This window comes from Nematolebias whitei, chromosome 9, assembly GCF_014905685.2.
Source record: "Nematolebias whitei isolate Nwh7 chromosome 9, NemWhi1, whole genome shotgun sequence".
NCBI classification, from domain to species: Eukaryota; Metazoa; Chordata; class Actinopteri; order Cyprinodontiformes; family Rivulidae; genus Nematolebias; species Nematolebias whitei.
In genome coordinates this window covers 2730131-2742179 of record NC_056506.1, presented here as the reverse complement: position 1 = coordinate 2742179, position 12049 = coordinate 2730131, and the positions used below count along the sequence as shown (strand labels likewise).

General features: G+C 42.5%; 1 protein-coding gene across 1 annotated transcript in view; it reads left to right on the top strand.

Moving 5' to 3' along the window:
• The window catches only part of depdc5 (DEP domain containing 5, GATOR1 subcomplex subunit), a 393910-nt gene that overhangs the window by 355128 nt on the left and 26733 nt on the right, over positions 1 to 12049 (top strand). The window contains 2 exon segments of the mRNA XM_037681974.1: positions 5975 to 6146; positions 6222 to 6282. Coding sequence (XP_037537902.1) covers positions 5975 to 6146; positions 6222 to 6282 — 233 coding nt within the window.

Below are 12049 nucleotides of genomic sequence, written 5' to 3'. Positions count from 1 at the left end.
ATATATATATATATATATATATATATATATATATATATATATATACAGACACTAAATTAAACTACTACTTACTACTTGTACTTCTATTACTACTTTGTGGTTTTTCACTTATCGCAGCAGGGGGGCAGTGTACGGAAACTCCCGTAATAAATGAGTGACTTATTTTATTTTTTCTGTCTTCTTTGTCTTAATGTTGGTCGATAAGGCAGAAATGCCTCACTACATGCCTCAGTTGATGTCGTGAGCATCACCACCTCCACATTACAGCTATTTTTGTTTGTTTGTTTGTCCAAGGTTAGCTCACCCTGAGTTACATTTCCTCCTGGGCGGAGCAATACCACTGTTCACATAAAATATTTGATAATGTTCTTCTAGAAACAATTCCTGAATATTGTTCATACTGTGTTAATGCTACCTGTTTGTTTCTTGACCCTACAACTGGGTAAGGTTACAGGAGACCTAGCCCACTACTGGAGTTTTAATTAAGTATTTTAAGTTACTAATAAGCATGATGGATGATGATCATATTACTTTATGCTAGGCCATTGGTAAGAAGTTGTGATTAATATTATTGTTTCATATTGGCTAGTGATTTTTTTCCTAAAACTTAACTTGGGCTACACTGTTTCTTAGACTGTAACTAGGATGCTGAGAGAAGCAGTGTGTGCTCTATTCACACAAGGAGAGCTGTTGGTCAGGTTACTTCTTGTTGTGCCATTAACTCTATAATAGTTATTGAATCAAGTGTTTACTTGTGTAGGCAAAACAAGATGTTAAACAAACCTGTTAAAATGCACCAAAATGCAGGAAATGGCATCTACTTTATTAAAATTTTTCTGGAGGAGGTGTCCCTTCCCTCACAGTACAAATGCTTCCGACACCAATGGCCCATACATTGTTCAAGCCAAGAGCCATTGTCAGCACTGGGGGCTGAGCACCCCTAAATCAAGTCAAGTCACATTTATTTATATAGCACATTTAAAACAGTAACTGTTATCAAAGTGCTTACCAAAAAAGACCACATCATCAAAATGGCATATTCTAGAATCACCCTTGGTTTAAGGTTATAATTACATGATTTTAATAATAATAGGTCGTGATCTAAAGTGGGCCACTCTGAGGCTGAAACTCCAGGGCTGAAAATGAGTCCCATTCTGACCTTTGGTCAGTGTCTCAGTGCTGTGATGAGAACAAAAACTCGAGTGGAAGACGTCAAGGGTGTTGTTCAGTGCCAAAAAGTTATTAAACAATGAAACAAAATTTTTGTTTAATTATTTTAGCCAGAAGTGAATTGTGGATTTAGAAAAGTACATGACAGACTGACAAGGGAGGAGCTGTAGTGTTACATTAGGAAGACAAGACATGGGTGAGGACCAGGGGCAATTCTAGAATCTGACCTTTAGGGGTGCTTAGCCCTCAGTGCTGACAATGGCTCTTGGCTTGAACAGCGTGGTGGCCATTTGCATCAGAAGCATTCATAATGTGGGTCAACACACTGGTGAGTCTAGGAGTCCTCCCCCAGAACACTTTGAATATAGTAGATGCCATTTCCTGTATTCTGGTGTATTTTAATGGGTTGTTAGCATCAGAATCAGTTTTTTTGTCATTGCACCGAAGCACAACGAAATTACGTTTCAGTACAGCCCGTCCAAGAGTAACATAAACAAACATACATGGGGAGACAGAGGTGACTGAGGCCACTGGCCTCAAGAGGTGCAGCCCTTATTTCAGACAAGAAAAAAGAAACATGAGGGGGAGAGGAGGTGTAAAAAAAAAATCAAATCTCGCACTGTGTCCTAGACGGTACACAATGCAAAAGTTGCAAAAAAATGACCTCAACGAGGGAGGCAGGAGCAGGAGGGAAAAGCGTCCATCCTCGTCGAGAGCAAGCAGGAAAATACAAACAACTATGTTTACTTCCATAAGTAAACACTTGATTCAATAACTATTTTAGAGAGCTTGGCACAGCAAGAAGTAGCACTAAGCTAGCAGCATGCAATGCAGACGCTCTAGCTAAGATGCTACAGCCGTTGTGCTCTGCTTTACATTACACAACCTAATAAACACTTTGTATAAAATAATTTAGTGTTAACTGATCAATTCAATTCAGTTTATTTATATAGTGCCAATCATCAAGGATTGGCTCTTAGCCCCTTCTTGTTTGTTCTGGTGATGGACCGACTAACAGATTAGGTCAGGCAGGAATCCCTGTGGACTATGATGTTTGCAGATGACATTGTGATCTGTGGTGAGAACAGGGAGCAGGTGGAAGAAAACTTGGAGAGGTGGAGGTATGCACTTGAAAAAAGATAAATGAAAGTCAGCTGTAGTAAAACAGAGTACATCAGAACCAGAATAAGCTTTATTATCATTGTACCGGGATACAGTGAGATTATGTTCATACAGTTGCCCGAAAGATGGGCGGAGTTCACATTGCTGCTGCTCCTGAGAGCGTGGCCCTTTATCCTTTTTCAGAATACTTTTTAGATTGAAAAGAGGAAAAGGCCATGAGGATAGAATAGCGGTATTACAAAAAATATCTCATCTTGTCCTAATCAGGACACGATTTAAGGCATTTGACATGTGTGTGAAAGAAAGGAAGGCCAGTGGAACAGTGAGACTACAAGGATCAATTTCAATTCATTTTATTTATATAGCACCAAGTCACGACAGAAGTCGTCTCAGGGACTGAACAGATACATTCATATTTAAAAATAAAAATTGAACATTATTTATCTGAGGAGCAGCTTTGAGTTTAACTCCATCACTGAACTCTCATCTTGATCAAGCATGAAGGCGACAGTGGAAAGAAAAACTCCCTCATGAGGAAGAAACCTTTAGCAGAACCAGGATCAGGCCAAGCGGACCATCTGCTTCGACTGGCTGGGTTTGGTAGGAACAGATACACAATGGCAGGTCACGAATCACGTTAAGATAGAAATAGTATCAAATGAAAACTATTCAGTTTTAACAATTCATTAAAGGAAACAAGTTCAATTTGTCCTCTAGTAGTTTAAGTCTATGACAGTATAACAAGCCAACCTAACTATAGGATTTATCAAAAAGGAAAGTCTTAATCCCATTCTTAAAACTGGATAACGTGTCAGCCTCACGGACAGAAACTGGAAGTTGGTTCCACAAGAGAGGAGCCTGAGAACTGAAAGATCTTACTCCCATTCTGCTTTTGGAAACTCTAGGAACCATGAGTAAACCTACAGTCTGAGAATGACGTGCTCTGTTAGAAGAATATGAAACAATAAGATCTGGAATATAAGATAGAGCTATGTGTTTGAGAGCTTTGTAGGTTAGAAGTAAGATTTTGAATTAAATTCTGAATTTGACAGGGAGCCAATGGAGAAAAACTAAAACTGGAGAAATATGATCTCTCCCACTAACTCCAGTTAAGACTCTGGCAGCAGCATTTTGGATCAGCTGAAGAACAGAGGTCACAAAAGGTGCAGGGAGATCCACTGTCCAAGCAAATTAGGAGTGTGGTAAAGAGGTGAAGAAGAGAGTCCAGGCAGGATGTAGTGGATGGAGAAAAGTTTCAGGAGTGAGTTGTGACAAAAGGGTGTCAGCAAATGTCAAAGGAAAAGTTTACAAGACAGTGGTGAGTCCAGCTATGTTGTATGGTCTGGAGACAGAGACATGGGCAATAAGACAGGAGACACTCCTAAGGTTCTCCTTAGGAGTGTCCTTGTTACTCCTAAGGTTCTCCTTAGGAGTAACAAGGATGGATAATGGATGGACGCCGGCTGTGAGGTGACAACAGGAGACCTGAGTGCATCACTAGCAGAGGAGCTAAACTGCTTCTTTGCACGCTTTGATGCACCACAGCAGCACCCATCTGATCCTGCCCTGCTCCCACACCCACCCGGTTACTGGTAACCGGGTGGGGTGCAGTACTCCCAGTACTGCTCACTGTACGGGAGCATGATGTTAGACGTTCCCTCCAATCAGTGAACCCCAGGAAAGCTACTGCCCCAGATGGAGTACCTGGCAGGGTGCTCAAAGCATGTGCCCTCCAGCTTGCCCCCACCTTCACCAGAATTTTCAATCTCTCCCTGGCCCAGGCAGTCATCCCTCCCTGCTTAAAATCTGCAACCATCATCCCAGTGCCGAAAACGCCTACCATCACCAGCCTGAATGATTACCGACCGGTGGCTCTCACCCCGGTAATCATGAAGTGCTTCGAGAGACTGGTTCTCCAGCACATCATGGACTATCTCCCTCCGAACTTTGACCCCTACCAGTTTGCATATCGCACCAACAGGTCCACAGAGGATGCTATTGCAGTAGCTCTCCACACCGCGCTGAGCCACCTGGAACAACAGCACAGCTACGTTCGAATGCTCTTTGTGGATTACAGCTCGGCCTTTAACACAATCATTCCGGACATTCTTATAAATACATTGGACAATCTCGGCCTCCCCCCACTCACATGTGCCTGGATAAAAGACTTCCTAACCAATCGGCCCCAATCTGTAAGACTTGGTCCCCACCTCTCCTCCACTCATATGCTGAGCACTGGCTCCCCACAGGGCTGTGTGCTGAGCCCCCTGCTGTACTGTCTCTACACCCATGACTGCAGCCCGGCCCACAACAACAACCTCATCGTCAAGTTCGCTGATGACACCACAGTGGTCGGACTAATCTCAAGGGGAGATGAGACATTTTACAGACAGGAGGTCCAGGAGCTAGCAACCTGGTGCTCAGAGAAAAATCTGGCTCTGAATATCAAAAAAACCAAGGAGGTGATTATTGATTTCAGGAAGCACAGCACCAACCTAGCCCCCCTTTAAATCAACGGCGAGTGCGTGGAGAGGGTTCACACTTTCAGATTTCTTGGTGTCCATATCTCTGCTGACCTAAACTGGAAAGAGAACACCACAGCGGTCATCAAGAAGGCTCAGTAGAGACTACACTTCTTAAGAGTCCTTAAGAAGCACAACCTGAACACAAAACTGCTGCTGACCTTCTACCACTCGTCCATCGAGAGCCTGCTGACATACTGCATCTCAGTATGGTATGGCAGCTGCACCCTGGCTGACAGGGAGAGGCTTCAGAGAGTAGTCAAGACAGCACAAAAGATAACTGGCTGCCCTCTCCCCTCCCTGATGGACATTTACACATCACGCTGCCTCAACAGAGCAGAAAGCATAATCATGGACTGTTCACACCCGGGTTTTGAACTGTTTGACTTGTTACCTTCAGGGAAACACTACAGGTGCATCAGAACAAGAACAAACAGGTTCAAGAACAGTTTTTTCCCGAAAGCCATTACCACACTAAACTCACACATGCACTGATTTAATAATATAACCTCCCAACCCCCTGGACTTCTACTGTGCAAAACTACTGACATTTCATACCCTCAGTCACCTTAACTACCTCACTAATATCCACAATGTGCAATACAATTGTGTAATACTTGTATTTTTTACTTTCATTATTATATCTATATTGCGTTACATTTTTTATATTTTTAGTGTGTGTTTAATGTGTGTTTTCTTAAGGCATGTTTTTGCACTGGAAAAAGGAGTGGCTCTTAATTTCATTGTACTGCGTATAATGACAATAAAGGCATTCTGATTCTGATTCTGACTCTGATAAGATTTGGAATGAGATCATCAGAGGTACAGCACAGGTTGAACAACTGGGAGATAAAGTTAGGGAGGCCAGACTGAGATGGTTTGGGCATGTCCAGAGGAGGAACAGTGGGTATATTGGTAGAAGGATGTTAGAAATGCAGCTGCCAGGAAAAAGACAAAGAGGAGATCTATGATGCAATTAGAGAGGACATGGAGGTAGTTGGAGTTAGTACACAGGATGCAGAGGACAGAGTGAGGTGGAGGAGGAGGACTCACTGTGGAGACCCCTGAAGAGGGAAAAGCCAAAAGAAAAAGAATCATTAATGCTGTATTTCATTTCTCTGTCATCCTGTGGTAAAATAAAAAACACAATTTTTCGTCAGGTCCAAGGGTGGCACAGGAAGGCGGCCTCTTGTGGTTTTCTCCTGGTCCCTGTGCTGGAGTTCCCGTTTGCTCTGACGTCTCATTTGTATGGAGACCCGCTGAGAGCCCAGCTCTTCATCCCCCTCAACATCCAGAGTGTGCTGAAGAATGGCAGCGACAACCTGTTTGAAGGTACAATGGTCCTCTGAGGACTTGTCTCCAACAGCTCATCTAACCTCCTACTTCAACATGTCTCCATGTCTTCAGGCTTTGAACCAGAGACCTACTGGGACAGGATGCAGCTCTTCCAGGAGGCCATCCTCTACAGGTTCCTGTTTGTTTCTGAACATTTGATTAAAAATATGGTTTATTTTATGTTTGTAGAAAATTATTATTACTCAACAGTTTTAACAGGATGGAAGATAACTGTAAGATTTTATCAAGTCAAACAGTAGCTGGAGGCTAAAGCTAGCAGAAAGGTAGCTGTTGCAGCCTTCAGGTCTTATCTCGGACCTTTGGCTCACCTCCAGCTCAGAAGGCTTCCGGTTCAGACTCCTTCTTCAGAAGTAGTAACTCACTCTATCTCAATAAATCAAGGAAAAGTTAATTCAGTTTGCCAAGTGTATTCAATCAAAGCAGGAAAAGTTAGTTACAGCTAGGGTTGGGCGTCGTTTGAATTTGAACGATTCCGGTTCCGATTCTTCGTTTCGATTCCGGTTCCTATTGATTCTCAATTCTGATTCTTTTTAGAGGTGGGGTTTTAAAAAAAAAAGTCCCGTTATAAATTAACTTGCAAGCCAGAATACGGTGAAATAATTTGAACTTCTATTTGAATTTTAATTCTATGAACTTTTTACTTTTTGTTAAATTTACTATGAATTTCTCACAGAGCTATTTTCAAACAGTAAATAAATATCAAACTTATGAACTTTAATGTGTTATGAATTTTCTTTTCTCTTGGGTACATTTTAACAAGAATTTTATTTTTGAAAACTTCATGAAAACATATTTCCACATGTCCAGTGTTTGATGCTGCAGTCAGAGCTCTCACTGATGGGCTAACCTGCTGCAGAATACCAAACAAAAAAGAACAAATTGTACAATTCAGTCCAGATTAGCAGCAGGTACAGTATAAAATCAGAAACGGTTCTTGTTGAGGAAAATGATCATATCTGCTTCTCAGGCAGTATGTGCGAGCGTTCTGGACAGACCGTGTCTCCTGCAGTGGAGAACACATGTTTGTTTAAATATGAGAATACAAGATCCAACAGAAAAGGATAAGTCTTGTGTTGGTTCCACCACCAGCAGCAGGTCCTCAGACAGAACGTCTGGTGGAATGTCCTGGTACATCTGCAGCCCTCTCTCCACTTGTTTCTTCATGGGCATGGAGCTGTGACATTGCGTCCTGTGCCTCTTCCTCAGCAAAAAGCTCCTCCAGTGGAGACTTTCTGGACAGATTGCAGGGAGGCGGCTCCTAAACAAACAACAGGTTCATCAGTATTATCAATTAAATGGGATTATTAAAGGCATGATCATTATTAAGATTGAGAATCTATATAATTTCACCTTTCATACACTTACACTCTCCTCCTCATCCTCCACTCCCTCATTCTCAGACCTTTCCTCAGACTGCATGATGAACCCATCATCAAGGCCAGATTAACCATATGGGCAACTGGACAAGTGCCCAGGGGCCCAGGGCAGTGAGGGCACAAGCAAAATATTTGGTTATCTCTTGCTTTACTTGGAGTCCTGCGCTGCACAGAGACTGGACTTACTGAGATTTAATTTTAACCCAGGTGTCATCAACATACCTGAACCAATGACTTGGTGGTGTCCCTGAAAAGGACGTCAAGGCTCTCTTTTCTACCTCCTCCATGTACAGGTTGGCAACAATAGGAGAAACTGGAGACCCCATAGCACACCCATGTTTCTGCCTATAATATTGCTCCCCATATGTGAAGTAGGTTGACTGCAGGCACAATTTCAAGAGTTGACACAGTTGTTCTGTGGAAAGTGTGGTCCTGCTGCTCAGAGTGGTGTCTGATTTTAATCTTAAACTGACCACCTCTACTGCATCATCAACAGGAATGCACGTAAAGAGTGATGTGACATCAAAAGAGACCATTGTTTCATCAGTCTCCATGATGACGTCCCTCACCTTATCCACAAAGTCCATGGTGTTCTGTATGTGGTGTTCTGAGCTGCCAACTAAAGGGATGAGTACAGATGCCAGATATTTGGAAACATTTTAAGTAACAGATTTAATCATGCTAACAATTGGTCTTAAAGGTACACCTTGTTTGTGAATTTTAAGTAAACCATACAGACTAGGTGTGGACTCCCCTGGGTACAGTCTGTAATACAGAATTCGGTCAATAGCCCTGTCCTTATCCAAAATTTTCAGGCAATCTATCAACTTCTTCTTGTAACCACTTCCTAGATCTCTTTTCAGTGGCTCATAAGAGGTTAAGTCATTAAGGAGCATCATAACTTTCTCATGATAGTCTTTCTGGTTCAAAATCACTGTGCACCTTCCTTTGTCTGCTGGGAGAATGATGATGTTTTTGTCCTTGCTAAGACTGGTGAGTGCATCACTCTCATCTCTACTGACGTTGGAAGGTGGTGGTTTGGCATTGTTGAGACAGGCTGAAATTTTGATTCTGAGTTGTTCTGCTTCACAGTATTATAGGCAGAAACATGGGTGTACTATGTGTTATCCAGTTTTTCCTGTTGTTGCCAACCTGTACATGGAAGAGTTAGAAAAGAGAGCCTTGACGTCCTTTTCAGGGATACCACCGAGTCATTGGTTCAGGTATGTTGATGACACCTCATGAGATTTAATTTTAATTAAATCTCAGGACGTCCAACATTTCACTGATCACATCAACTCTGTGGATAAATATATAAAGTTCACACGAGAAGATGTAAAAAAATGGCAGGTTGGCTTTCTTGGATTGTGCGGTCTCAGTTTCTGATATAGGACATTTGAAAACTGAGGTGTACCACAAACCCACCCACACAGACCAGCTTTTGCAGTTTGACTCCCATTACCCTTTGGAGCACAAGTTAGGAGTCATCAGGACTCTGTACCACAGAGCAGACAACATCCCGACTAACTCAAGATCCAGGCAAAAGGAGAAATCTCACACAAGACAGGCTCTAGAGCAATGTGGATATCCTAACTTGGCCTTCCTGAAAGCAGAGGAAAAAAACAAACAGGACTCCAGCCAGCCATCAGGTGAAAAGGAGGAACCCAGATCAGTGGTCATTCCATGTGTTGCAGGACTTCCAGAGAAATTGAGACGTTTATTTTCTAAACATAACGTCCCAGTGGCTTTTAAGCCCCAAATACATTACGGCAAAGATTGGTTCATCCCAAAGATTGAGTCCCCCGAAACAAATAGAGTGATTTTGTATATGCTGTTCAATGTCAGGAGGGCTGTGATCAGTCTTACATTGGTGAAACTAAACAACCACTGGCCAAAAGGATGTCTAGATCTACCCAATGGAGTTACCATCTGAGTTATGGCTAAATCCCACTGCAGCCTCTACTCTAAGGGGTATAATGAGCTAAACCTACGCTTGGGCAATACCCAGAGGTACTACAGACTAGTTCTTCTTAGGCTGTGTTGAAGGTGACTCACCCAGATTTGTTAACGACCTTCATCTGTGAGCCACACCCTTATTTCACCCCGTGACTCGCTCAACCTAGCATCTGGAGTTGGATTGTTGTCCACAGGGAAACTCACATTAACGGCCATTCACCGTCGTTGCAGAATGGCTATTCTTACTGATCTGGTTCTTTTTATAATCTAGGGATAAGATTCTAGGATGTTGTTTAATTACTCACAGCTGAGGAAACCTTTAAAAACCTCCTTCTTTAATTATAATTGAACCAATCTTTTTAAATCCATGAACACGAAGTGAGGAAATGATAGTCCAGATTTTACGTTTTATGCTTTGCTTTAATTAATGATTTGCAAGGGAACAGTATTATGTACAATTAAAAAATGATTACATTTGGTTATATAGTGAAATCAGTAATAAAGAGTCTATACATTGCTTGAGGGAGGATCCTGTTAATTGATTTTTTGTGTCCAAAGGATTGGAAGTCCACTAAAGTGGTGATTTCCTTGCTCCGATGAGCTGAGATAGGGATTTATGAGTCCTTGAGGCTCTTGTGAGGCATTGAGGGAAAGCCTTCCCTTCCTTTTGAGCTTGGCTACGCCCTAGAACCCTAGATTATGCTAAAACCCCTAAGAACTCCTAAAACTCCTCTACCAACTTACGAGAAATCTCTCCCAACTATCGTTATTGATCTCATTAGAACACATTTCTTGGATGACTTTCATGAATCAGAGGACCAAGGATGTTGATAATATTAGTCCGCTTTCCTAACTTGTCACTAGAATTGTTGCTATTATTTTGTATAAAATGTATAAAGGAATGGTAAATCAGGGCGTCTCTTACCATATCTTTGTCTGAAGAAATCTTTGGTTAAAGGCAAGTGAAATCTCTTTCCCAGAGCCCTGGAAAAGTGTGCTCTTTGCCCAAAAAGCTGTCCTGATTTGGGGAAGATCTGGATTGGCTTTAACCCAGGCTGAAACAAAAATAAATGCTCCTATCTTGACAAAAAATGAGTTCTTTTCGGGTTGTCCAAATCTTCTCCAGTAGCTATAAGAGCAAGTCCAATACCATCCTGTCCCTCCAGTTCTCAGAACTATTTAGCAGAAATCTGTGACTGCAATCTGTTTTTATAGCTGAACCTAGCCTAAACCTGTTCAAACTAGTCTGAACATGTTCTAAGATATTGCCTCCAGAATCTGCTTTAGCTCTCTGATTGGACCTTTAAGTTGTCATGCAAGCTAACTTCTCGGAACGGTCATTTCCAATAACTTCTTGCAATAAGGGTGTTGTCCTTTTATGGAACTCTATTCTAAGCTCACCACCCTATTATTACAGATCAACTTGGTCTTGGAACACTCTGTTCACTTCAGCCAGCTGTACAATTCAGCATTTCAGCTCATCGACTCATAATCTGTTCAACTTAATCATGTTCTTTTAATCACATATAATCACTTATAATTACTCACCTAATCACTTTGTAAGTAATAATCATACAACAATCATTGATATCTGATTTATAACACATTTAAACAATTTGTTTTATGTGTACATTTTCACTGACTAAGACTCGCTGCTCGAGAACACATCTGTTTCCATTTATGGGGCCCTCCTGCCATACTCACTTACAAACACAGTCTCTGCTCTGAGGACACAGACTGTTTTTATAATTCTGGGCAATAGCTGATTTCACAAAATGCACATTACTTGACACCCCCTCCTTGAAATCAGTTCATGCCCTTGTTAGTCCTTTAGCCAGCCATCGTCTGATGTATCCAAACTCAGGACGTCCTCGTCATCGCTCAGTTCAGTCACACTCTCATGTTGAGACACAGGACCTTCAGTGTTGCTGGGTTAAGGACTTCCAGCGTTTTCATCGGAGATGTCCCATGCATCCAACACGGACATTTCACCCAAGTTGACGTCTTACATGCATATTATGTCATCCTGAGTGGCCGACGGCTGAGGGCTCCTCACGGCAGCAGGAGACTCATTCCTCTCGGGCTCAGGTGGAGACTGATTGGTGTCATCCTCCATGTCTTGAGCCGAATTTTCCAGGGTGCTGCTCGATGCAGGATGTACAAGAGGGGTTACAGGTTCAGTGACGTGCCACCCAGATGATGATGTGGGGTTGCTCATCGCCATCCTCCCGTTCCTCTTGTGGGTGCTCCGATGTAGACCCTTAAGAAATTTCAGTGGGCCCATCAAGGGTCGGTGCCTCAGGAGGGTCACCGTGTTGGTCCCACCAGGCAAGGTAGTGAGTGTAGAATGAGATGTTCTAGTGAGAGGGTTGGGGATGACATGACTGCTTCAGGACTATTCTCCACTGGTGGGTTCTGCACATGGGAGACCACCATATGGACATGGGGGTTAGCTTCAGATTGTACTTCCATATGATCCGAGTTGGAAGGGCTAGTTGTTTGAGCATTGTTGCCAGGTCCGGTGCCAGTGGGATGTGGGTGGTAGGA